This window comes from Coregonus clupeaformis, chromosome 20 (genome assembly GCF_020615455.1).
Source record: "Coregonus clupeaformis isolate EN_2021a chromosome 20, ASM2061545v1, whole genome shotgun sequence".
Taxonomy (NCBI): domain Eukaryota; kingdom Metazoa; phylum Chordata; class Actinopteri; order Salmoniformes; family Salmonidae; genus Coregonus; species Coregonus clupeaformis.
In genome coordinates, this window is record NC_059211.1 from 14,429,194 (window position 1) to 14,455,416 (window position 26,223).

Sequence of the window (26,223 nt, forward strand, 5' to 3'; positions counted from 1 at the left end):
GAGGTCAAGAACTCTAAGGCATAGGTGGTAGTGCACACACAGGTGGTACCACAGAGTTGCTGGTTCAAGCCCTGCCCCAGGTGCTCTTCCACTACCTTATGCATTATGTTTACATAATTCAATTAATAAGAATAACTTGTTTAATTACTCTGTAGCCTACCTATTATGAAATATTATCCCACAATCTGGTTATTAGGCTATGATATAAAATAAAAATGAATTCAATAAACATTATTCCACATATTTGCAAAGCCTATACCATTACATAATTCCATTATTCAGCCTATATTAACCACTTATTAATGGTAATTAACAGCCTATAAGCTCTTTGTCAACACTGACATTTTTACCAAGGTCTTTTTTACAAGGAAGCCCTGCAATTTACAAATACAACTTAATACAAAAATATATATATATACAAGATTGCAAACACACTCAACAGAAAGAGTTAGGCTACATTACTCAGTAAAGAGGTCCCCAATGAATAATTTGAACTGTACGAAATTGTACCATCCTTGAACAGGCGTGCATTATGACCATGCGAAGTAACGATACTGGGCGCTCTGGATTCTGCGTGAGGGAAGTGGATCGTTGATGTATCCGCGCGAGCGCTAATCTGCTATATAGGGATGCGCTCTTGATCAAAAAGTAATTTGTTATTTGTCACAAACAGACACGGCTGCGACGATTTCAGTAACGTGAATGCTCCGGCTTCTAAATCGTGATGTAAAGTGAACAATACGGAGGACATCCACAAAATGAAGGTTCAGGTGGTATGCTTTTTGAAACTCTTTTGGAAAGATGGAAGTTATGGGGGAAAATAGACATCTAGCCTACTGCTACTGTATCATGGTCCTAGTCTATTCTACTCTACTGTTTAAATATTTTCGGCTCTATCTCTATGACAATGGGTTGGATGATGGATTTAAAGATTATAATGTAAAGAGTGCCTGGGTGCACAGCTGTCAGTCTTTTTAAATCATAGAGCGCTTCTATTCACACAGGGCAAAAGCTGGTTGAATCAACGTTGTTACCACGTCATTTCAACAACAACAACGAAAAATCCAATGACATGGTGATTTGTTGATTTCACGTTGAATTTGCGTTAATTGACAACTCAACCAAATGTAAATTTAAACTGGACTGAACTGACATCTGTTCCCAGTGGGTTGTTTTGAGTGGTGGATGAGAGAATTTAATTGTGATCACAGAAAGAAGAGATGTGATAATATTTGTCATCTCACAACCATTATTATAAGCTGCTAAAAGAGTTTAAAAGTTCTAATTTGTCATTATATTCTAGAATAGAAATGCTATAAATAAGTAATTATAGCATACTGCAGATATAGGCTAATTTAGTTTTTGGCATATATTTTTTTAAACAAACCGGTTGAATACTTCATGATATAACCTATTTTACAAATTCTCTCCTCATTATAGCGCCATGGGGTTATTGTCATTATAGTTATTACCATGGGTACCAGTCTTATGGTTGTGTACAACAACAGCTTCACCGACACGTCAGGGACAGGGTATCACATGGATGTTGCTGCTACTGGACGACCAGTGGATAAGCCCAGGAAAGCGCAGCCTAAACCAGGAAGAGCCCTGTCATCAACCCTACAGGGCTACACTGGAGTCATCGATCAAAAGGTAAGCAATACACTGACTATAAGAATGCAAAATCTGTAGAAATGTGTCAAGACATTTAAAACATTTATGGACAACCACTGCTGTCAACAAATAGTGGTTGTTTCATGTATAATTTATTCAAAAGGCTTTGTAGATATTTTGAAATTGTAGGCAGGTATTCAGCAAAGCCTACAGTATATTCCAAAGTACCATCAACAGCACTATCACTAGACTTTTCAATAACCCAATGCCCTTTGTTGCTACATATCTTCAGTCTGTCACTTAAGGTTAAATTGTTTAGGACTAAGATGAGGGTTAATCGATTCAGTCTCTTGTGAGTATAATTGTAATCAGTGGCCATAGCCGACATGTTGGACATCAAGCACTTGAGAGGCACATTGATTGTTCTAGTGATGTTGTGCATTAATAATAAGAGCTGCACCTCCCGATCTGTATTCAGCTGTCATTCAGGTAAAGCTGACAGGCCAGCTCACAGATGAATATCCCAGGTAGGCTACACTTGAAATGGCTTATTGATAAAGCTTTGGAGATTTCCTCTTGAACCACATGACTGGGTCGGCCTTTGAAATTGGCAACCGTTTGCAGTGTGTTTTATTCCTGTTCCAAAGACTGCAGTCAGTGAGGTTCCAGACAAGCTGATTGGTAGACAGATAGGTAGTTGTTTTGGTACCTTTGAGTTTTTGTTGTTTGTTCCTAAATAAGAGATACACACAGCAGACTTGCAGTATTGTTCTGTATGGGCTGACTTATCAGCATTGCTCCCTCAGAGTGGGAGAGATACGAGAGTGAGACACGGCAGCATGAAAGGACACTGCGTCTGTCAGGCGGCACCGGACAAGAGAGGCTACAACGGACAGTGGTTGGGAAAATGATTACATCTGGGTCTGTGTCTGGAGCTGTTCTGTTCACTGCTCACTGTTGAATGATTATTAAAAGCGTCAGAGAGTTGTGTGATTTTTAGCTATTGTACTGTACATGCCCAGCACAACGAAGTTATTTGTTCTTGCCAAGCACAAACTTTTCAAAATATTCAGCAGCAATTTGAAGTCCACTTCCAGTCAACAGCTAGAATGTGATGATGAAAGAACTTAGTAACTTGGACCAAGTAGGACACAAAGAAGTCTTTTTTCTTTCTTTATGTCCTACTTGGTCCCAGTCCAAGACAAGGCAGCACAATGAGCACATCTACAGTTGAAGTCGGATGTTTACATACACCTTAGCCAAATACATTTAAACTAAGTTTTTCACAATTGCTGACATTTAATCCTAGTAAAAATTCCCTGTTTTAGGTCAGTTAGGATTACCACTTTATTTTAAGAATGTGAAATGTCAGAATAATAGTAGAGAGAATTATTTATTTCAGCTTTTATTTATTTCATCACATTCCCAGTGGGTCAGAAGTTTACATACACTCAATTAGTATTAGGTAGCATTGCCTTTAAATTGTTTAACTTGGGTCAAACGTTTCGGGTAGCCTTCCACAAGCTTCCCACAATAAGTTGGGTGAATTTTGGCCCATTCCTCCTGACAGAGCTGGTGTAACTGAGTCAGGTTTGTAGGCCTCCTTGCTCGCACACGCTTTTTCAGTTCTGCCCACACATTTTCTATAGGACTGAGGTCAGGGCTTTGTGATGGCCACTCCAATACCTTGACTTTGTTGTCCTTAAGCCATTTTGCCTCAACTTTGGAAGTATGCTTGGGGTCATTGTCCATTTGGAAGACCCATTTGCGACCAAGCTTTAACTTCCTGACTGATGTCTTGAGATGTTGCTTCAATATATCCACATAATTTTCTTCCTTGTTGAGTGGCCTTTCAGGTTATGTCGATATAGGACTCATTTTACTGTGGATATAGATACTTTTGTACCTGTTTCCTTCAGCATCTTCACAAGGTCCTTTGCTGTTGTTCTGGGATTGATTTGCACTTTTCGCATCAAAGTACGTTCATCTCTAGGAGAACGCGTCTCCTTCCTGAGCGGTATGACGGCTGCGTGGTCCCATGTTGTTTATACTTGCGTACTATTGTTTGTACAGATGAACGTAGTACCTTCAGGCGTTTGGAAATTGCTCCCAATGATGAACCAGACTTGTGGAGGTCTACACATTTTTTTCTGCGGTCTTGGCTGATTTCTTTTGATTTTCCCATGATGTCAAGCAAAGAGGCACTGAGTTTGAAGGTAGGCCTTGAACTACATCCACAGGTACACCTCCAATTGACTCAAATTATGTCAATTAGCCTATCAGAAGCTTCTAAAGCCATGACATCATTTTGTGGAATTTTCCAAGCTGTTTAAAGGCACAGTCAACTTAGTGTATGTAAACTTCTGACCCACTGGAATTGTGATACAGTGAATTCTAAGTGAAATAATCTGTCTGTAAACAATTGTTGGAAAAATTACTTGTGTCATGCACAAAGTAGATGTCCTAACCTACTTGCCAAAACTATAGTTGGTTAACAAGAAATTTGTGGAGTGGTTGAAAAACAAGTTTTAATGACTCCAACCTAAGTGTATGTAAACTTCCGACTTCAACTGTAGATTATTTTTCCATTCTCCCCCATCTCCTGATATTGCGTCTGATATTCAGTATGTATTGAAAAATCTTCTCCAGTCGTTCCCTGCCATCTTATTACTTCATCAATCGCAAACTGCCGTATCTCAGGTCTGCTCTCCACTGTAGGGTCTCTGAAGTACCACTGTACTGTAGCTTCCATTAGACCCGGAAAATCACTATCTGGACTCAGAGGACTTTGAGCCTGGCATCAATTCACAGACCATCCCAGTCAGTTGGAATCAGCTTTAGCTGCGGGGCCTCTTGACTCTGATCACATACATACACAAGCATTCATGCATGCATGCACGGCCCCACCCCAAACACACACCACCACCAAACCATCACCCCCAAAAACACCCCCTAGCGGCAAGATCTGAGGACAGGGTTCTACAGTATTTACTGTATCTGAAGGATTCTGGCTATGCCCCTCATTAACTTATGTGCATAACTTTCTCTTCATGGGCCATGATTCCACTGAGCTGGGTGGTGGATCTGTGAGCACCACCACCATTCCTCTAGCTGCTTTATGTCTCATCCTGGGGGCTGAGAAAGGCCACACATTAATCATGGAGAATATACAGGAGAGGTCTGCCTCCACCTACGCGCCACAGAAGCTTGTTAGTTTGCTCACAAGCCACCCAAAGCAAATCTTTTCTACTTCTATACCTGAAAACATTTATCTCATTCTAGTTTCATCTCAGCATTTGTGAATTGGGATGAGAAATAAGATATACAGTACCTAACTGGTGGCCTTTGACTATTTTAATACGACTAATTTCTAATAGGTGAAACTTTGCTGATAAATGTAGCATAAAAGGAATATACACTACCGGTCAAAAGTTTTAGAACACCTACTCATTCAAGGGTTTTTCTTTTATTTTTACTATTTTCTACATTGTAGAATAATAGTGAAGACATCAAAACTATGAAATAACACATATGGAATCATGTAGTAACCAAAAAGGTGTTATACAAATCAAACTATATTTGAGATTTGAGATTCTTCAAATAGCCACCCTTTGCCTTGATGACAGCTTTGCACACTCTTGGCATTCTCTCAACCAGCTTCACCTGGAATGCTTTTCCAACAGTCTTGAAGGAGTTCCCACGTATGCTGAGCACTTGTTGGCTGCTTTTCCTTCACTCTGTGGTCCGACTCATCCCAAACCATCTCAATGTGGTTGAGGTCGGGGGATTGTGGAGGCCAGGTCATCTGATGCAGCACTCCATCACTCTCCTTCTTGGTAAAATAGCCCTTACACAGCCTGGAGGTGTGTTGGGTCATTGTCCTGTTGAAAAACAAATGATAGTCCCACTAAACCAAACCAGATGGGATGGCATATCGCTGCAGAATACTGTGGTAGCCATGCTGGTTAAGTGTGCCTTGAATTCTAAATAAATCACAGACAGTGTCACCAGCAAAGCACCCCACACCATAACACCTCCTCCTCCATACTTTACGGTGGGAAATACACATGTGGAGATCATCCATTCACACACACCGCTTCTCACAAAGACACAGCGGTTGGAACCAAAAATCTCCTCTGAACAGTTGATGTTGAGATGTGTCTGTTACTTGAACTCTGTGAAGCATTTATTTGGGCTGCAATTTCTGAGGCTGGTAACTCTAATGAACTTATCCTCTGCAGCAGATGTAACTCTGGGTCTTCCATTCCTATGGCGGTCCTAATGACAACCATAGCCTCCGAGTGGCGCAGTGGTATAAGGCACTGCATCGCAGTGCTAGCTGTGCCACTAGAGATCCTGGTTCGAATCCAGGCTCTGTCGTAGCCGGCCGCGACCAGGAGACCCATGGGGCAGCACACAATTGGTCCAGGGTAGTGGAGGGAATGGCCGGCAGGGATGTAGCTCAGTTGCTTATTTGAGCTGTTCTTGTCATAATATGGACTTGGTCTTTTACCAAATAGGGCTATCTTCTGTATACCCCCCCTACCTTGTCACAACACAACTGATTGGCTCAAACGCATTAAAAAGGAAAGGAATTACACAAATTAACTTTTAAGAAGGCACACCTGTTAATTGAAATGCATTCCAGGTGACTACCTCATGAAGCTGGTTGAGAGAATGCCAAGAATGTGCAAAGCTGTCATCACAGCAAAGGGTGGCTATTTGAAATATAAAATATATTTTGATTTGTTTAACACTTTTTTGGTTACTACATGATTCCATATGTGTTATTTCATAGTTTTGATGTCTTCACTATTATTCTACAATGTAGAAAATAGTGAAAATAAAGAAAAACCCTTGAAAAATGTAAATGTGTTCTAAAACGTTTGACAGGTAGTGTATATAAAAAAGGAAATATATGTGTATCTTAGATGTAATCATATAATTTAGAATGAATCAATGCTTCTAGAATGAATCAATGCTTCTCCCCTTTGTGTTACTTTCTCCTTGTTCTTTCCATTTGTATTCGCCTTTATCCTCCACTGTCTGTTTCTTTTCTGAGAATTTCCCTCTATGGCTTTCTCACCTTTGACAATCTGATTACAGCTGCAGTCTCTCTCTCTCGCTCTACACACACACACACACACACACACACACACACACACACACACACACACACACACACACACACACACACACACACAAACACACCTTGTGGACTAGGTACAGTTAGTGACAGCCCCCCCTTCTCCATCCTCTCCCTTATTCCCCCCGATGCTTTACCGATTCCTATTAAAGAGATGTTGACCTTTAACAAGTAGTCATCAGCATCAATCTGCACTGGCCTTTACACATGATAATCACAAATCATGTTTTTTCTGTAAATCTCCTCACTAAATGTGTGTGTTCGCACGTGTGTGTGTGTGTTGCTCACTCATTATTCCAGTGCTGAAATCCACCTCTTTGCTTTTAAAGCCTTGCTTTTTGATGTAATCTCTGATGATTAGTTGGAACTAGAAAGGAAAATGTAGATAACCAAAGAAAATGAGTTATTTGTGAGATTCCCTCTTAATGATGCCCTTTACAAATCCCAGTTGTATTGAACACCAGACAAAGGATCCAGAAATCCTAACAAGAGAATCAGTGCATTCCTGCCTAACGTCTGATATCTTTACCACAGTCTATAGGCCTAGACAGAGACTAGAAGATCAATGCTTAACCGAACCACGGCTAACCTTATTGGACGTCATCCTCTGGATGTCATTAACACAAGTAGTCCATTAGCTGTGCACCCAACGCACTTCCTCCTCACTGAGATAACTTCTTCAAAAGGATCCAAGTCCTCATTAATCCAAGAGCCCTACTTCCTCATAAACAGATAGACAGGGCTAATCAGAGCCTTGAGAAAAGCTGACAGGAAGCAATGAATATTATCATTTTGTGAGAGGCAGCTGTTGACTCCATCTTGGATCTAAGTGGAAATTGACCATTTTTAGATTTCACCGTTAAAGATGAACTTTGAACAAAATGGCAGTGGTATATACAGCAAAATATCACAGAGCGGGCCTTTAACAAGGTTTCATCCACCAATTAATTGGGCTGTGAGAAGAATGCTGGTGCTGTTATCATTAAAAAGCAGTTGTAAATCAAACAAATACACATGTGAACACCAAAGGTTATTTCAATTTCTACTTATTTTAGAAGAAATTGTGAATTGTGCAACTGTGCCAATATATTTGACCGCATCTGTAATACAGTAACTCCACATATGATTCCCCCCGGTCCCTCAAATGCCTCAACTTCCTCAGACATTTCCTCTGATATGTAGGCCTACTGTCTCTAGTCATCATAAAGGAAGGGCTCTGTGCGCCTAGTCTCACTGTCAAACCATTGTTTCTGAAATATTACATTTACCAGAACTGCGAGACTGGAAATGGAGTCTACTGTCCGCCTTGGGTGCTGTGAGTATTCTGGGAGGTATCTAGAGAGAAGCTAAATGGACGGGGTAGTTCTCAAAGCAATTATGATCCTGCTTTCCTCTGAGGAGAGTCTAAGCAGGATGATAGTGATGCGTCTGGAGATGCTGTGTGGGTGGTAATTGACTGGGTTGGAGCTGTACTCATAACTGTGTGTTGTGCTGTGAGCTCTGTGGTCTGTTTATCATGGCTCAGCTAATCTAATCTACTTCACATTAGAGGTCAATGAAGTCTGAATCTGCCAACGCGCCATTACCATGCTAACTCTGGGACTGCGTCCCTACATATAGCCCTATGGGCCCTGGTCAAAAGTAGTGCACTGTATAGGGAATATGGTGCCATTTGGGATGCACAGTTTGAGTAGAATATGTATATTTTCCGTTTATGAATGATTTATGACACGGTGGGTCGTATTAGTCAAGTTCCTACTGCATGCTCTTATTGAAATTGGTTCATAATGTAATAAATATAAAACAGGTGGATCCGTGAAGACCTCTACCACAGGCCACTCCCAAATGCATAGGCCTAATAAGGATCCTCCCAATTATTATTTCTTTCAAGCAAGGCTTCAAGCAGGTAGCTTCCATAATGATGGAAATGTAATAACATGTGATTCAATGATGTGCTATTTGAGAATCCTTTTTTCAACCTTTTCCTCAAAATGAAGGTTGATAAGTTGTTGCTATTTCTGCCTAGAATCATTCAGCTGACAGAAGCTCTGGGCTCTGTCAAAGACAATTTAGTCTTCCTGTCAAAAACACTTTTATTACTGGTACTGGGAGAATTTCCCTGGTGCTCCAGGCCCCAAGGAGGATACAATAATAAAGTTGAAAGTTATTGCTTGGGTTCTATGTCTGCATTTTGCTGCACTCATATTCCTGAGCGTTTTTTAATGAACATGTTTCAATTCCAAATATCAATCTTATCTCTTGACTCGTTAAAGGAGAAACGAATGTGTTGAGAAAACGTTAACGGACAAACATAGTCAGTTCAGGTAAGAAAGCAGCAGAGATGAAAAGGAAAGAACAATCTTCCAGGAAGAAAACAGAGCATGGCGTTTGCAACGCCAGGGTTGTGGGTTCGATTCCCACGGGGGGCCAGTATAAAAAAAATATGTATTCACTAACTGTAAGTCGCTCTGGATAAGAGCGTCTGCTAAATGACTAAAATGTAATGTAAATGTAAAACAGTTGCACTTCATTAGAAGAGACAGGCATGAAGACTGGCCGATAGAGAAAATGCAGAAACAAAACCGGTATGGATTACATGTACCATCCTTTTCTTGTATTGTACTGCATTAAGTAGTATTGCCATGGGGAGTACGTGTTCCATATCTACGTAAACATGAAGAATACGAAGAAGAAAGAAGATCTATGTCCTCCCTAGTTATTTTCGTAGCCTGGCAGGTGATTGTGTATAATCGTGTAGCGGGGCGTGTAATTCTTTCTTGTCTACTAGAATGTCTGGCTAGCACGAACAATCGATATATCCACATTATTTCTATGAAAGATGCAATAGTTTGAAGTCTGGAAATTCAAATTCACAACCTGTTACCATGATAGGAGAACTCGGATCACTCATCCGGACACTTCGGGATGGAAAGACAAACTCAGTTTGCAGGGACTTCATTATCTCTGTGTCTTCATACACACTTCCCACATCGTGCTCATTCCCTTCTCCATGTCCTCTCCATTTCCCTTGGTAATTAATCTATGTGTAATTACAGAGATTATAGGAAGACATGTAAACAGTAGAGTGGGATCGTGTAGCAGTGAAGTCGGTAATCTCACCTGTATGTACAGTTGAAGTTGGAAGTTTACATACACCTTAGCCAAATACATTTAAACTCAGTTTTTCACCATTCCTGACATTTAATCCTAGTAAAAATTCCCTGTTTTAGGTCAGTTAGGATCACCACTTTATTTTAAGAATGTGAAATGTCAGAATAATAGTAGAGAGAATTATTTATTTCAGCTTTTATTTATTTCATCACATTCCCAGTGGGTCAGAAGTTTACATACACTCAATTAGTATTAGGTCATTATGGCCAAACAGTTCTATTTTTGTTTCCTCAGACCAGAGGACATTTCTCCAAAAAGTACGATCTTTGTCCCCATGTGCAGTTGCAAACCATAGTCTGGCTTTTTTATGGCAGTTTTGGAGCAGTGGCTTCTTCCTTGCTGAGCGGCCTTTCAGGTTATGTCGATATAGGACTCGTTTTACTGTGGATATAGATACTTTTGTACCTGTTTCCTCCAGCATCTTCACAAGGTCCTTTGCTGTTGTTCTGGGATTGATTTGCACTTTTCGCACCAAAGTACGTTCATCTCTTGGAGACAGAACGCGTCTCCTTCCTGAGCAGTATGACGGCTGCGTGGTCCCATGGTGTTTATACTTGCATACTATTTTTTGTACAGATGAACGTGGTACCTTCAGGCGTTTGGAAATTGCTCCCAAGGATGAACCAGACTTGTGGAGGTCTACAATTTTTTTTCTGAGGTCTTGGCTGATTTCTTTTGATTTTCTCATGATGTCAAGCGAAAAGGCACTGAGTTTGAAGGTAGGCCATGAAATACATCCAAAGGTACACCTCCAATTGACTCAAATGATGTCAATTAGCCTATCAGAAGCTTCTAAAGCCATGACATCATTTTCTGGAATTTTCCAAGCTGTTTAAAGGCACAGTCAACTTAGTGTATGTAAACTTCTGACCCACTGGAATTGTGATACAGTGAATTATAAGTGAAATAATCTGTCTGTAAACAATTGTTGGAAAAATTACTTGTGTGGTTGAAAAACGAGTTTTAATGACTCCAACCTAAGTGTATGTAAACCTCCGACTTCAACTGTATGTGTGCACAGGCCACACGGGCCACAGTCAAGCATGAAGCTAATAGTACAGCTCTGAATGCCAAGGGGCCTCTGCATTAAGCCTTAGAATAATTCATGAGTGGGCCTCAGGATTTCTATTATTAGATATAGATGCCCTTTTGCCTGGCCTTCTACTCTGTGCTGTAGCGGGTATTGATTGTGCTGTTGAATTTTGGGGAGTACAGTTTTCCTCTTGGCAGGGAGATCTGAATCTGGTGCCATGGATCTCACCCCTCCATGTGCCCATTGACATCGATGAGAGAGAGGGAGGATTACATTATTTTTGAACACTTTTACTTATTTTGTTAACCTTTTACTGCAGGGTCACACATTCTTGGTAGTCTTAAACAAATCTACTTTGAAACAAGAGTATGCACCTGACACACATGGTTATGGCTTAAACAAAATAAGACACCTTTACCATGTCAGATATAGAGTTCAAATGTATTCCATTTTGAGTTTGCATCCCAATATTACACTTTATATACATCACAGAAGACTGAAATATAACAAAACCGTTTGACATAGAAACTGGATTTTCAGCGGGTTTTTGAAGTAATGTTTATTCATTATGAAATTATGAAAAATATTAATAATATTCCACCCATGGGGCCACTAGGTTATTTGACTGCAGGAAAGGGCTACAGGCATCATTACATACTCCAAAATCCTCTTGGTGAATATGTCTCATATTTTATTGAATGATAATGGGTTGTGTGATTCCTGTAGAAGACCTTTTGGGCTTCTGTCGGCCCCAGAGAGTTCAGATGCTGTTTGAAAACTTCAAACATGCATCCTTCTTTCTCTTCTGACTTCCGAAAGGCTTGAGCAATGTGGTGGGTACCATGCTTTCACTTGTCCAATGCTGTTAGCTACAGGTAACTGCCAAAATAAAGGAATAACCATCATAAAGTTTCATAGCCCTTTCCTGCAGTCAATGACCAAAAGCGCCATCTTTGGCTTCATGGGTGCAACGTTATTAATATTTTTCATAATTTCATAATTAATAAAGATTTTTTTTTTTGTACAGACGAAAATCACTCTGTGTGATCCTGATTTAGCCCAGCGCAGTAAAAGGTTAATAGGGCGTTGGGCCACCACAAGATGCGAGAACAGCATTCAGCATTCTACAAGTGTCTGAAACTCTATTGTAGGGATGCAACATCATTCTTACATAGGAAATACCATAATTTGGTTTTTTGTTGATGGTGGTGGAAAACGCTGTCTCAGGCGCCGCTCTACTGTGGGGGAAGAAAGTATTTAGTCAGCCACCAATTGTGCAAGTTCTCCCACTTAAAAAGATGAGAGTGGCCTGTAATTTTCATCATAGGTACACGTCAACTATGACAGACAAAATTAGGAATAAAAATCCAGAAAAACACATTGTAGGATTTTTTATGAATTTATTTGCAAATTATGGTGGAAAATAAGTATTTGGTCAATAACAAAAGTTTCTCAATACTTTGTTATATACCCTTTGTTGGCAACGACACAGGTCAAACGTTTTCTGTAAGTCTTCACAAGGTTTTCACACACTGTTGCTGGTATTTTGGCCCATTCCTTTATGCAGATCTCCTCTAGAGCAGTGATGTTTTGGGGCTGTCGCTGGGCAACACGGACTTTCAACTCCCTCCAAAGATTTTCTATGGGGTTGAGATCTGGAGACTGGCTAGGCCACTCCAGGACCTTGAAATGCTTCTTACGAAGCCACTCCTTCGTTGCCCGGGCGGTGTGTTTGGGATCATTGTCATGCTGAAAGACCCAGCCACGTTTAATCTTCAATGCCCTTGCTGATGGAAGGAGGTTTTCACTCAAAATCTCACGATACATGGCCCCATTCATTCTTTCCTTTACACGGATCAGTCGTCCTGGTCCCTTTGCAGAAAAACAGCCCCAAAGCATGATGTTTCCACCCCCATGCTTCACAGTAGGTATGGTGTTCTTTGGATGCAACTCAGCATTCTTTGTCCTCCAAACACGACAAGTTGAGTTTTTACCAAAAAGTTATATTTTGGTTTCATCTGACCATATGAAACAAAAAAAAAAATTGGAAAGTGGTTATCCCACTGGCTATAGGGTGAATGCACCAATTTGTAAGTCGCTCTGGATAAGAGCATCTGCTAAATGACGTAAATGTGCCCTTGAGCAAGGCACTTAACCCTAATTGCTCCTGTAAGTCGCTCTGGATAAGAGCGTCTGCTAAATGACTAAAATGTAAAAAAAAAATGTAAATGACATTCTCCCAATCCTCTTCTGGATCATCCAAATGCACTCTAGCAAACTTCAGACGGGCCTGGACATGTACTGGCTTAAGCAGGGGGACACGTCTGGCACTGCAGGATTTGAGTCCCTGGCGGCGTAGTGTGTTACTGATGGTAGGCTTTGTTACTTTGGTCCCAGCTCTCTGCAGGTCATTCACTAGGTCCCCCCGTGTGGTTCTGGGATTTTTGCTCACCGTTCTTGTGATCATTTTGACCCCACGGTGTGAGATCTTGCCTGGAGCCCCAGATCGAGGGAGATTATCAGTGGTCTTGTATGTCTTCCATTTCCTAATAATTGCTCCCACAGTTGATTTCTTCAAACCAAGCTGCTTACCTATTGCAGATTCAGTCTTCCCAGCCTGGTGCAGGTCTACAATTTTGTTTCTGGTGTCCTTTGACAGCTCTTTGGTCTTGGCCATAGTGTTTGGAGTGTGACTGTTTGAGGTTGTGGACAGGTGTCTTTTATACTGATAACAAGTTCAAACAGGTGCCATTAATACAGGTAACGAGTGGAGGACAGAGGAGCCTCTTAAAGAAGAAGTTACAGGTCTGTGAGAGCCAGAAATCTTGCTTGTCTGTAGGTGACCAAATACTTATTTTCCACCATAATTTGCAAATTCATTAAAAATCCTACAATGTGATTTTCTGGATTTTTTTTCCTCAATTTGTCTGTCATAGTTGACGTGTACCTATGATGAAAATTACAGGCCTCTCTCATCTTTTTAAGTGGGAGAACTTGCACAATTGGTGGCTGACTAAATACTTTTTTTCTCCACTGTATAAGTGTTCCATTGGGTTGAGATCTGGTGACTGAGATGGCCATAGCATGTTTACATCGTTTTCATGCTCATTAAACCATTCAGTGACCATTCGTGCCCTGTGGATGGGGGCATTGCCATCCTGGAAGACACCACAGACTAGAGACCTTTACGGGTCCAAAATGTTGGACCCGTTCCGCAATGGACAGACCATTCCTTTCAGGATAGAAATGATTCACCACAGGTTGAAGGTGATCACTCAGAATGGCTGTGTATTTATTGGTGTTTACCTTGCCATCGAAGGGGTTGAGTGGACCTAAACCATGCCAGGAAAATGCACCCCACACCATAACAAAGCCGCCAGAACTCTCATTTACTCAAGTGTTTCCTTTATTTTGGCAGTTACCTGTACATCATTTCAGGGTAAGGGAAGAAGGAAGGATGCATTTTTTATGTTGTTTAATGGCCACAGTTGAACTCCTGTAACCTCTGACCTCACTCTACTATACCGTCTTTGACCTCTTGACTTTCCCCCCGAGCCTCTGAGGATGCACTGTAACTGCTGTGCCTTGGTGACCAGCTCGGGCCACCTTACCGGCAGCAACCGTGGGGACGAAATCGACCGCACCGAGTGCGTCATCCGCATGAACGACGCCCCGACTGGGGGTAGTTTCCAGCGGGATGTGGGCCAGCGTACCAGCCTGCGCGTCATCGCCCACTCCAGCCTGCAGAAGGTACTGCGGAGCCGGCAGGAGCTGCTCAACGTCAGCCAGGACTCAGTCTTCCTCTTCTGGGGACCCAGCAGCTGCATGCGACGCGACGGCAAAGGCCTGGTCTTCAACAACCTGCGTCTGGTCAACCAGCTGCTGCCCAAGCTCAAGGTCTACGTCATCTCCCAGCTCAAGATGCCGCAGTTCGACGAGCTCTTCAAGAAGGAGACAGGGAAAGACAGGTAGGGTTTTGACCTTTTGACCCTTGGGTCAATGATGCCATTGGGTTTTGGCTTTGTGAGTCTGTCTGTCTGTCCAATTCTGGTCAAGAATGACTTCTGAAAAATACAGTCAGTGTGTTTGAGGACTTGAGCCACTTGAAGCAGGATTTGCTAGGGAAGCCGAATGCATTGTAGTCAGTGCTCTTGGGCATACACATTCTAATTCAAAAGCTGCTTTTGAGCATTTTTGACGACGCTCTTAACAAAAGAATAAGAAAGAAATCCCAACAACCACCCAACCACTCACAGTATCATTAATGGGATTTAGTTCAAAGCACTCTGAATATATGTTAGGAACTAAGAGGATTAGCTGTAGACCATGGGGATATGAGAGTCCCATTGAATGGGACAATGCAGCTAGAGAGGGATTTGAACACTCTGTAAATACAGAAACTCTGTCCCAAATAGAATGCTGGATCATGTTCTGAATGGAAGTGGTAGAAGAAGAAGGAACACAAAGTTGTGTAATAACGTTGAGACAACCTAATGCCAACTACCAATTTTACATTACCATGGCATTGCAGACAATGTTGCGACAAGCTAACACATTGACGCAATGTTGCTGTGTTTCTGCGCAGGACAATCTATGTGACAACAGAGTGATCAAATTAAGATAGTACAACTGCACATGACAGTTACATGATGACAGGAAGTGACAAAAGCGCTACACAGCCTCACAAGATGATGTCACTGAGCCAGAGCTAGGAGCAGAAACCAATTACAGGTCCTACCAGACTCTCACTGGCTGGCACTCTCCCTGGCACTCCTTCTGTGCCCCCCTGGCAGAGGCTGCCAACAGTAAACAGAATGAGCCCAGACAGGAGTGGCTCTGCTGCCAGCTGGGATATCCCCCAGTGAGGGGCTGGTATGCTTTGATGGCGGTTTAACAGCATTGAAATTGCCATTTCATGGTATTAAAAATGAAGCAATAAATTGAGGGCCTTGACCAGAATGGATATCGCTGCAAGTTCCACATAGGGCCATGCAGTTTTTTCCCCCCACAATTCTCATTTAATTATATTGAGTCATGCAATACATTTAGTTGAACATACAGTCTATATTGTGTCTTGTTTCTGCTCACCTTGTCATCCAGGAAGACCTCTAACTCATGGCTGAGCACTGGTTGGTTCACCATGGCCATTGCCCTGGAGCTCTGTGACAGGATCAATGTCTATGGCATGGTGGCTCCTGACTTCTGCAGGTGGGTTGGGTTCTGCACAGGGCACAGTGCTGTCGGACTCAAGAGTTTCAATGACATGGATGACATAGGGAATATTACCCCAATGATTACTAATAGGCAACTATCACTGTTATTATTATTATTTCTGTTCTGGCAAATAAAATGTACCTGCTTGTGTTCTGAATATCCTGACTATGCATCTTAATACATGAGAGGTGATAAAAGTTAGATAGATTAGATAGATAGATAACAGTAGCTCCAGATATTGAGCTGATATCCATAGGCAGGTCCATGGGACCAGATCAAATGTCTGTGCTCTGTGAATTATTCATGCTGGCTCAAATTCTACTGAGTCTAGGACTGAAGAAGCATCACAGGGATAGGAGTAGCTTTGATAAGCACATCTCAGGGCTAATAAATATTTTTATGATATACTTTATCTCTCTCATCTCTCTCTATTTTCTATTCCTCGTTCTCTCTCTCCCCCCTCTCTCTATCACTCCCCTCCCCATTCTCTCTCTCTCTCTCTCCCCCCTCTCTCTATCACTCCCCTCCCCATTCTCTCTCTCTCTCTCTCCCTCCCTCTCTCTATCACTCCCCTCCCGATTCGCTCTCTGTCTCTCACACGCACACCACACACACCACACACACTCTTTCTCTTTTTCTGTTGATCTCTCTCCTGTCCATTCTCACTCTCTGTCTCCCCCATCTTCCATTTCCCCCCTCCAACTTCTCTCCCCTTCATATCCCCCTTTCTCCCTCTCTCTTCTCATCCTCTTTTCACAGGGCTCCTTCCCATCTCTCGGTGCCGTATCATTACTACGAGCCTTCGGGGCCTGACGAGTGCTCCATGTATTTCTCCCACGAGCGCAACCTGCGCGGCAGCCACCACCGCTTCATCACGGAGAAGACAGTGTTCGCCAACTGGGCCCGGACGTTCGACATCCACTTCTACCAGCCAGACTGGAGCCCGTCCTCTACTCTCAATGGAAACATCTCACTCACACCTGCTTCAGCTGGCTCCTGATCCCAGACAGATAGACAGAAAGGTCCCCAGGACCTGGGGAAGAAGTGACTGTGTGTTTGGACTCCAACATGCTGATTTTCCTTATCCTCTCCATGGTTCCCTTATGGGAGGAGTGGAACAGTACAAGGGTCATTCCACTAATTCGGTGCCTTTTGAGAAGTGTAACTTGGTAAAAAAAAAAAAAAAAAGTTTGATTTAACCTAATTTTAACATTCTGACATAAATAGTACGTCCAACTTCATAAAAAACACGTTTTCCCATATCAAGGGGTTAGATAAAAAAAATACTATAGTGCCTATTAAGTGCCAAATAAAGTAACAGGGTTGACCGTAACAGGGTTGACCATAACAGGGTTGACTGTAACAGGGTTGACCATAACAGGGGTGACGATTTCAGTTCACGTAACATGTTGACCTTAAAATGAAGGACAGACATAATCACGTTGAATAAATAATAATCTTCAGAAATGACTTTGTCAAAGAAACAAAATAACTAAGGCTTTACAATGATGGTGAAACTTTGAGAAATGTTGGAATTAAGTGGGTTAACATCTTCCTAGAAGTGACACAGGGTTGACGGGGGAAATGTCAAAATACAGAATCTTGGCACTTTAGCAAGCCTCATACTTGATCACCTAGCTACGTTGTTTGCTTTATTGCCAAAGAAGTAACTAAGTAACAGATTACTTAAATTGAAAACGAATGCGTTAGGTTACTTGTTACCTCAAAAAGTAATCTGAGTACTTTAACGCGTTACTTTGGAATCCTAATGCCGGTAGCTACACTCCCAAACAGGGACGACCCTTCGGAATGGTGGGATGTCATGCTATCTGCACAGCATCCACCTGAGACCTGGATCATGTGCTCAGCACACCTATGACCATCCCGGAGGTGGACCTGGTTGGATTTAAGGGCTTCAAGGGACAAGCTGGGTTTAAACAAGCTTATTTTTTAATTAGTCCAGTCCCTATAAATAACACTCTCAGGTCGACATGATAACTATGTTTGACCTTGCCTGGTAAAATAAAGATGAAAACAAAGGTTTGGAAATGCAGTGTAAATTCATAAGTAGGTTTCGGTGCTTACAAACTGTATTCACCTACAAGCCTCTTTATTCTTATTGTTGGAAAAGGTTAGTCTGAGTTTTATAGGACCAAAAGTGCCAAGGTGGTGTACTTGTTTTACAAATAATAAGCAGTCTTGTCTTGACTTGACTTGGGTGAGGAATCCTGTTTCCAAACCAACCTAATAAAACAGGCGTTAACAAAGGTTAAAAACAAATCATGAGCTATCCCCCTTCCTCTTTCAACAGTGTTCAACTTTATCACCATTGAAATCATACCGTTTGTAGATGCAGGGTGTAGAGTACATTACAGTATGTGTCAGTATTTGACACCTCATTGAGCCGGAGGATGAACAGCCAATGTTCCATGTCATAGTCTGATGCTTTCATCTCCTGAGCAGCAATTTCCAGCATGACACATATCCCCATTCCTGACATAGATAAGCACTGGCGCTAAATTGCTAAAATTACAAATGTTGATAGCCCCTGGTAGTGGGGGAGATGGTTTTGGGATGTTTTGGTGGTGATTCTTGAATGGTTTATCAGTAAAAAGTGACATCATTATGCAGTGGGACCAAACTGTTTTCTGCACATAGTTGAGATAAAGTATAAGATAAATATAGGAAAAGATTGCATAGCCTACGCACATCCAATACTGAGCAGGTGCTGGAAATCAAATAATATGATCAGCTAAAGGTAAAAACAGAAGGCAGTGTACAGAGTGATGATTTATAAGGTATTATAACTTCTCTTTTCATAGGCAGTTAATAACTTGGCCTCAGTCCACTTTTAGATGACCAGAAGGTAGGATTAAGACAGACTGTCATTTCTCTAAATGTCAAAAGCTAGTGGAATTTCTTGGCAAATTTTAAATGTGAAGGTTATGAGGAGTTTTAAGAGATATTACTCTTGGTTTGCCCTGACACCTAGTGGCTATTTGTGTTCTCCATCTGTATGGACTGGTCTGTAGGTTCGGGAGAATGAATGTCCTGTCATCTATGACTGTTTTAACTTTGCTTGTGGGCATAGCGGGGCACTTTGCAGTGTGTGGGTGGTCTATATGGACAACAATTGTTCCAAAATTGCAATTGCCACCTGTTTCCCGCCTGGTGTTTTTCACCAGTAGAATATAGGCTCACCCTTTGTCTTTAGTCGATAGTTCATAGTTGACAAAATATTCTAAATATGGGTCTTACAGTCTGTGAGGAACCTTTATTATTGATCATTCTGCGAGGCCCCTATTTACACTAACAAGCCTGAAAGGAACCTTTACCATTATAAACCAGCCTGTAAGGCCCCTATTTGCTCTGATCAGCCTCAGAGGAGCCTTTATTATAGACCATTAGACCAGCCTGTTAGGCCCATATTTACTCTGACCAGCCTGAGAGGAAACTTTATTATAGATTAGCCTGTAAGGCCCCTATTCACTTGGATCAGCCTCCAAGGAGCCTGTATTGTGTTAGTTGTATTAATAGATACAGTGAGGGAAAAAAGTATTTGATCCCCTGCTGATTTTGTACATTTGCCCACTGACAAATAAATGATCAGTCTATAATTTTAATGGTAGGTTTATTTGAACAGTGAGAGACAGAATAACAACAAAAAAATGTTGTTATAAATTGATTTGCATTTTAATGAGGGACATAAGTATTTGACCCCCTCTCAATCAGAAAGGTTTCTGGCTCCCAGGTGTATTTTATACAGGTAACGAGCTGAGATTAGGAGCACACTCTTAAAGGGAGTGCTCCTAATCTCATCTTGTTACCTGTATAAAAGACACCTGTCCACAGAAGTAATCAATCAATCAGATTCCAAACTCTCCACCAAGACCAATAAGCTCTCCAAGGATGTCAGGGACAAGATTGTAGACCTACACAAGGCTGGAATGGGCTACAAGACCATCGCCAAGCAGCTTGGTGAGAAGGTGACAAACAGTTGGTGCGATAATTCGCAAATGGAAGAAACACAAAATAACTGTCAATCTCCCTCGGCCTGGGGCTCCATGCAAGATCTCACCTTGTGGAGTTGCAATGATCATGAGAACGGTGAGGAATCAGCCCAGAACTACACGGGAGGATCTTGTCAATGATCTCAAGGCAGCTGGGACCATAGTCACCAAGAAAACAATTGGTAACACACTACACCGTGAAGGACTGAAATCCTGCAGTGCCCGCAAGGTCCCCCTGCTCAAGAAAGCACATATACATGCCCGTCTGAAGTTTGCCAATGAACATCTGAATGATTTAGAGGAGAACTGGGTGAAAGTGTTGTGGTCAGATGAGACCAAAATGGAGCTCTTTGGCATCAACTCAACTCTCCGTGTTTGGAGGAGGAGGAATGCTGCCTATGACCCCAAGAACACCATCCCCACCGTCAAACATGGAGGTGGAAACATTATGCTTTGGGGGTGTTTTTCTGCTAAGGAGACAGGACAACTTCACCGCATCAAAGGGACGATGGACAGGGCCATGTACCGTCAAATCTTGGGTGAGAACCTCCTTCCCTCAGCCAGGACATTGAAAATGGGTCATGGATGGGTATTCCAGCATGACAATGACCCAAAACACACGGCCAAGGCAACAAAGGAGTGGCTCAAGAAGAAGCACATTAAGGTCCTGGAGTGGCCTAGCCAGTCTCCAGACCTTAATCCCATAGAAAATCTGTGGAGGGAGCTGAAGGTTCGAGTTGCCAAACGTCAGCCTCGAAACCTTAATGACTTGGAGAAGATCTGCAAAGAGGAGTGGAACAAAATCCCTCCTGAGATGTGTGCAAACCTGGTGGCCAACTACAAGAAACGTCTGACCTCTGTGATTGCCAACAAGGGTTTGTCATGTTTTGCAGAGGGGTCAAATACTTATGTCCCTCATTAAAATGCAAATCAATTCATAACATTTTTTACATGCGTTTTTCTGGATGTTATTCTGTCTCTCACTGTTCAAATAAACCTACCATTAAAAGTATAGACTGATCATGTCTTTGTCAGTGGGCAAACGTACAAAATCAGCAGGGGATCAAATACTTTTTTCCCTCACTGTAGCTCTATTTAACCAGCCAGCTAAGATACAGCTTGCTATATTAGCTCATTGCTCCAGAGAAAATAGCTAGCTAAGCAGTTAGTAACATTAGTAGCTGTAATTGCTGCATTATGTTGTCAGCCAAGATGAAAACTCCTTTAAAAAGATAACTAACCAGCTAAACAGCTTAGATTATCTATATGTCAGCCTTTATAATGTCTAAATAGTATTTCTATTTCAGTGTTTTATATGTTAGCCAGTATAATTTCAAAATAGTCTAGCCATTTCAGTGTTTTTGGAACAGCTAGCTAGATTAAAGATTTCAAAATGGTTATTCTTGCTCTCCCCATTTGCAATTTGAATTTGATTGTCTAATGGGAAAGAATTGGCGGAGTTGCTTGAACATCAGCCTGTGAGGCAGCAGTGCTGCTAAACATCAGCATGGAAGGCACAAGTCACTTGTGCTAGTAGTAGATTGTATTGGTTTTTCACAGTTATAGACTGAATTGTATATGCCATGCTAAAATATGCTATTCCTGACATTGACCTGTGATGTTGTGTTCATCAACAAAAAATATATTTTCACCCTGTCTTTGTAATTCAGCTACTGAGTGATGTGTATCTGTTTAGAAATAGCATCATATGGAACTGAACAAAATGTAAATGAATCAATTTTTCTCATGTGGGACAATGTCTTTACAATTACATTTTAGACGTTTTTTGATGTGTGGCCAAACAACTGGAGCGGAGATTGATAAGAGTCTTTGGAAATAACAGTGGTTGAGATGTGCTTTTAAACCAGCAGATGGAGATATAGTCCCAACCTTGGGAAAAACTTCCATCCAAATACATTTTGAATGCTGGAAGCCCGACCCTTGAATTTACATACCAACCTGTTTTTCCTCCCTTTTTAGTGTGTAATTATTGGGTTTAACCACATCGGAAGGAATCTTTGGAGAGGAAAATAAATCCTTTGGCTTACCACACCAGGATCAAGCTACAGAACAAGCTTCACAGGGTTATTTCAGGAAAATGGACCCTAGGTCCTTATCCTGCATTGACCACTAATGAACACACAATCTCAATTAATTGTATAATAACTGCAGACAGATGTGTCATATCAAATGTAGCTCTTCATCCCTATGTGAGTGAGTGCCCTCTCCCAACTCTGACAGAGCATTCTAGCCTATGTCCCTTTGCAATGTTTCTGCAACATCCCTTTAATGTTTCTGCAATGTTCCTGTAATGTTTCTGCAATGTCCCCTTATGAATGTTTCTACAATGTCCCTGCAATGTTTCTGCAATGTCCCTGCAATGTTTCTGCAATGTCCCTGCAATGCAATGTCCCTGTAATGTTTCTGGAATATCCCTGTAATGTTCCTGCAAAGTCCCTGTAATGTTTCTGCAATATCCATGTAATATTTCGGCAATATCCCTGTAATGTTTCTGCAATGTCCCTGTAATGTTGCTGCAATATTCCTGTGTGTAAAGTTCCTGCAATGCAATGTCCCTGTAATGTTTCTGGAATATCCCTGTAATGTTCCTGCAAAGTCCCTGTAATGTTTCTGCAATATCCATGTAATATTTCGGCAATATCCCTGTAATGTTTCTGCAATGTCCCTGTAATGTTGCTGCAATATTCCTGTGTGTAAAGTTCCTGCAATGCAATGTCCCTGTAATGTTTCTGGAATATCCCTGTAATGATCCTGCAAAGTCCCTGTAATATTTCGGCAATATCCCTGTAATGTTAATGCAATGTCCCTGTAATGTTTCTCGAATGTCCCTGTAATGTTTCTAAATCAAATCAAAGTTTATTGGTTGTGTGCACAGATTTGCAGATGTTATCGCAGGTGCAGCGAAATGCTGTGTTTCTAGCTCCAACAGTGCAGTTATACCTAGCAATACAAAAGAATGCACACATAATGCAAGTAACAAAGAAATAAATTAAGAAATATCAGAACGAGCAATGTAAGAGTCCGTAATATATCTGTGTACCCCATTCACCCGCTGCTGGGTTTTTCACGCTCAACAGTTTCCCATGTGTATCAACAATGGTCCACCACCCAAAGGACACCCTGCCAACTAGACACAACTGTGGGAAGCATTGGAGTCAACATGGGCCAGCATCCCTGTGAAACGCTTTCGACATCTTGTAGAGTCCATGCCCCGACAAATTGAGGCTGTTCTGAGGGGGTGGGGAAGGTGTTCTTAGTGTTTTGTACACTCAGTGTATATAATGGTGTGTATAGACAGTATATTTTGTATATTTTTTAATTTATCCTTTATTTGATCAGGGAGTCATACTGAGACCAAGGTTTCTTTTACAGATGAGCCCTGAATTACATAAATTAAATGAAATACACACACTGAACAAAAATATAAACACAACATGCAACAATTTCAAAGATCTTGCTAAGTTACAGTTCATGTAATGAAATCAGTCAATTGTGTGGATCAGAAAACCAGTCAGTATCTGGTGTGACCACCATTTGCCTAATTCACATTGAGTTGATCAGGCTGTTGATTGTGGCCTGTGGAATGTTGTCCCACTCCTCTTCAATGGCTGTGCGAAGTTGGTGGATATTGGAGGGAACTGGAACATGCTGTCGTATATACGTCGATCCAGAGCATCCCAAACATGCTCAATTGGTGACATGTCTGGTGAGTATGCAGGCCATGGAAGAACTAGCACATTTTCAGCTTCCAGGAATTGTGTACAGATCCTTGCGACCTGGGGCCATGCATTATCATGCTGAAACATGAGGTGATGGCGGCGGGTGAATGTCACGACAATGGGCCTCAGGATGTCGTCACGGTATCTCTGTGCATTCAAATTGCCATCGATAAAATGCAATTGTGTTCGTTGTCCTTAGCTTATGCCTGCCCACACCATAACCCCACCACCACCATGGGGTACTTTGTTCACAACGTTGACATTAGCAAACCGCTCACCCACACGACACCATACATGCTCTCTGCCATCTGCCCGGTACAGTTGAAACCGGTATTCATTTGTGAAGAGCACACTTCTCCCAGCTTGCCAGTGGCCATCGAAGGTAACCATTTGCCCACTGAAGTCAGTTACGACGCTGAACTGCAATTAGGTCAAGACCCTTGTGAGGACAACGAGCACGCAAATGAGCTTCCCTGAACCAATTTCTGACAGTTTGTACAGACATTCTTCAGTTGTGCAAACCCACAGTTTCATCAGCTGCCAGGGTGGCTGCCTCAGGGAAGCTCATTTGGGGACTTGATAAATCAATGTCAGATTTTTTATTTTCACTGAATCTCTGTTTGGACATTGGTTAGGCTACAATTAGGCTGTGGAAATGTTAGTTACGAGAGATGAGTGCTGCTCATGATGATCTTGTCTAGTTGGCTCATTTATTAGAACATTTTGCTTGTAAATTATGTAGGCTAGGCCTAGTTTAACAAGTGGATTATTTTGCTCTATTTTATAATATCCCTTTTCTATGACAGCGGTTAGAAAACGTTGCTGTGACTCAAGTTGTGTGGGAAAATATTTTTTTTACTTTATTCTGTTATATTCCATTATATTCTTACTATAAAATATATGGGTGTTGACTGTGATCAGAGTAGGTGTGTCTTGTCTGTTTAATTAACAAAATAACTATTGATTTCATTTGGATGGTGCAGCCATGGCTGCACAGACCCATAACATAATGAAACTCAAAATATGCCATTCTATTCTTTTGAAAATACATTTTATTAGTCTTGTAATGTTTCTTAGGACCTGCCTAAAACAAATTAATAATGGATTTGTTTGTGATGGTATATTCAATGGATTTATAAAATACTGTAGACATCCACCCACCTCAGCCCAGGTCCACTCCCACTCCTAAACTTGCCGGCATGTGCAAAGGAGATATAAAAGGCTAATCAAGACAAGAATGTGGTAAAAATGGGACTGTATGAATTGGGTTCTAAAAAACATACCATAAAGTCTGTCTGTAAATGTCACAATCATTTATAGACGGGTCAGACCAAGGCGCAGCGTGATATGCATACATGTTTATTTATACTGGATAAACACCACGACAAAACAACAAATGAACCGAAACGTGAAGTCCAAGGTAGACAAACAACATACCTCACACAGAACAAGATCCCACAACCCACTAGTGCCAATAGGCTACCTAAGTATGGTCCCCAATCAGAGACAACGAGCTACAGCTGCCTCTGATTGGGAACCACACCGGCCAACATAGATCTACACGATCTAGATCTAAACATAGAAAATGCAACATAGAACATACCACACAGAAAATACACACCCTGACTCAACAAATACGAGTCCCCAGAGTCAGGGCGTGACAGTAAAGGGTATCAGGTTCAGGGCAGGGTACTGGATAGAGGCCAGCTAGTGGTGAATGTTTAATAGTCTGGAGATAAACAGCTTCTATCAGTCTCTCGGTCCCAGCTTTGATGCACCTGTACTGTCTCCGCCTTCTAGATGGTAGCGGGGTGAACAGGCCGTGGCTCGGGTGGCTGAGGTCTTTGATGATCTTCTTGGCCTTCCTGTTAATTATAGCCGTGTCCCCTTACCAGAAGGTTCAGATCAGCATGTTTGCTTTTCTCTAAGGATCAGTCTGTTCCTTGGTAACAGTGGAACCACTGTGTGCTTGAGTACTTTCTTCAATGTTCCTATTAGCAGCCATAGCGTTTTCTTCTTGGATCTCTTCATTACTAGTGTACTTTAAATGTATAATTTTAACTTTCACCAAATGTTCGAGTAGTAAGATTGGAATAGTTACTGTCGAAACAGACATAGTGTATTTCAAGCAACTTTTTGACTACTTTTCAGTATGCATTTATTCTCTGTATAAGAATGTACATGAATAAAACCAATCTCATATCTCATTCACCTAACAGTCCTTCACCTGCTCTTTCTCAGTCTGATAATGTACTGTGATGGGTTGACATAGCCACATCCCATCTGCTAGTCTCA

At 41.6% G+C, this 26,223-nt stretch overlaps 1 protein-coding gene across 1 annotated transcript; it reads left to right on the plus strand.

Moving 5' to 3' along the window:
* Positions 1-664: 664 nt before the first annotated feature.
* On the plus strand, positions 665-19,722 carry LOC121533735 (alpha-N-acetylgalactosaminide alpha-2,6-sialyltransferase 5-like). Its single transcript, XM_041839929.2, has 5 exons — positions 665-770; positions 1,441-1,653; positions 14,520-14,932; positions 16,065-16,172; positions 16,938-19,722. Exons 1-5 carry the CDS (start codon positions 759-761, stop codon positions 17,176-17,178), a joined length of 987 nt encoding a protein of 328 aa, XP_041695863.1. The 5' UTR covers positions 665-758; the 3' UTR covers positions 17,179-19,722.
* Positions 19,723-26,223: the final 6,501 nt, after the last annotated feature.

Excerpts from the sequence above, each read along its gene's own strand:
- LOC121533735 (XM_041839929.2), top strand. Across the intron at positions 14,933-16,064 it reads AAGGAGACAGGGAAAGACAG|GAAGACCTCTAACTCATGGC; the intron begins GTAGGGTTTTGA and ends CTTGTCATCCAG. Across the intron at positions 16,173-16,937 it reads GTGGCTCCTGACTTCTGCAG|GGCTCCTTCCCATCTCTCGG; the intron begins GTGGGTTGGGTT and ends CTCTTTTCACAG.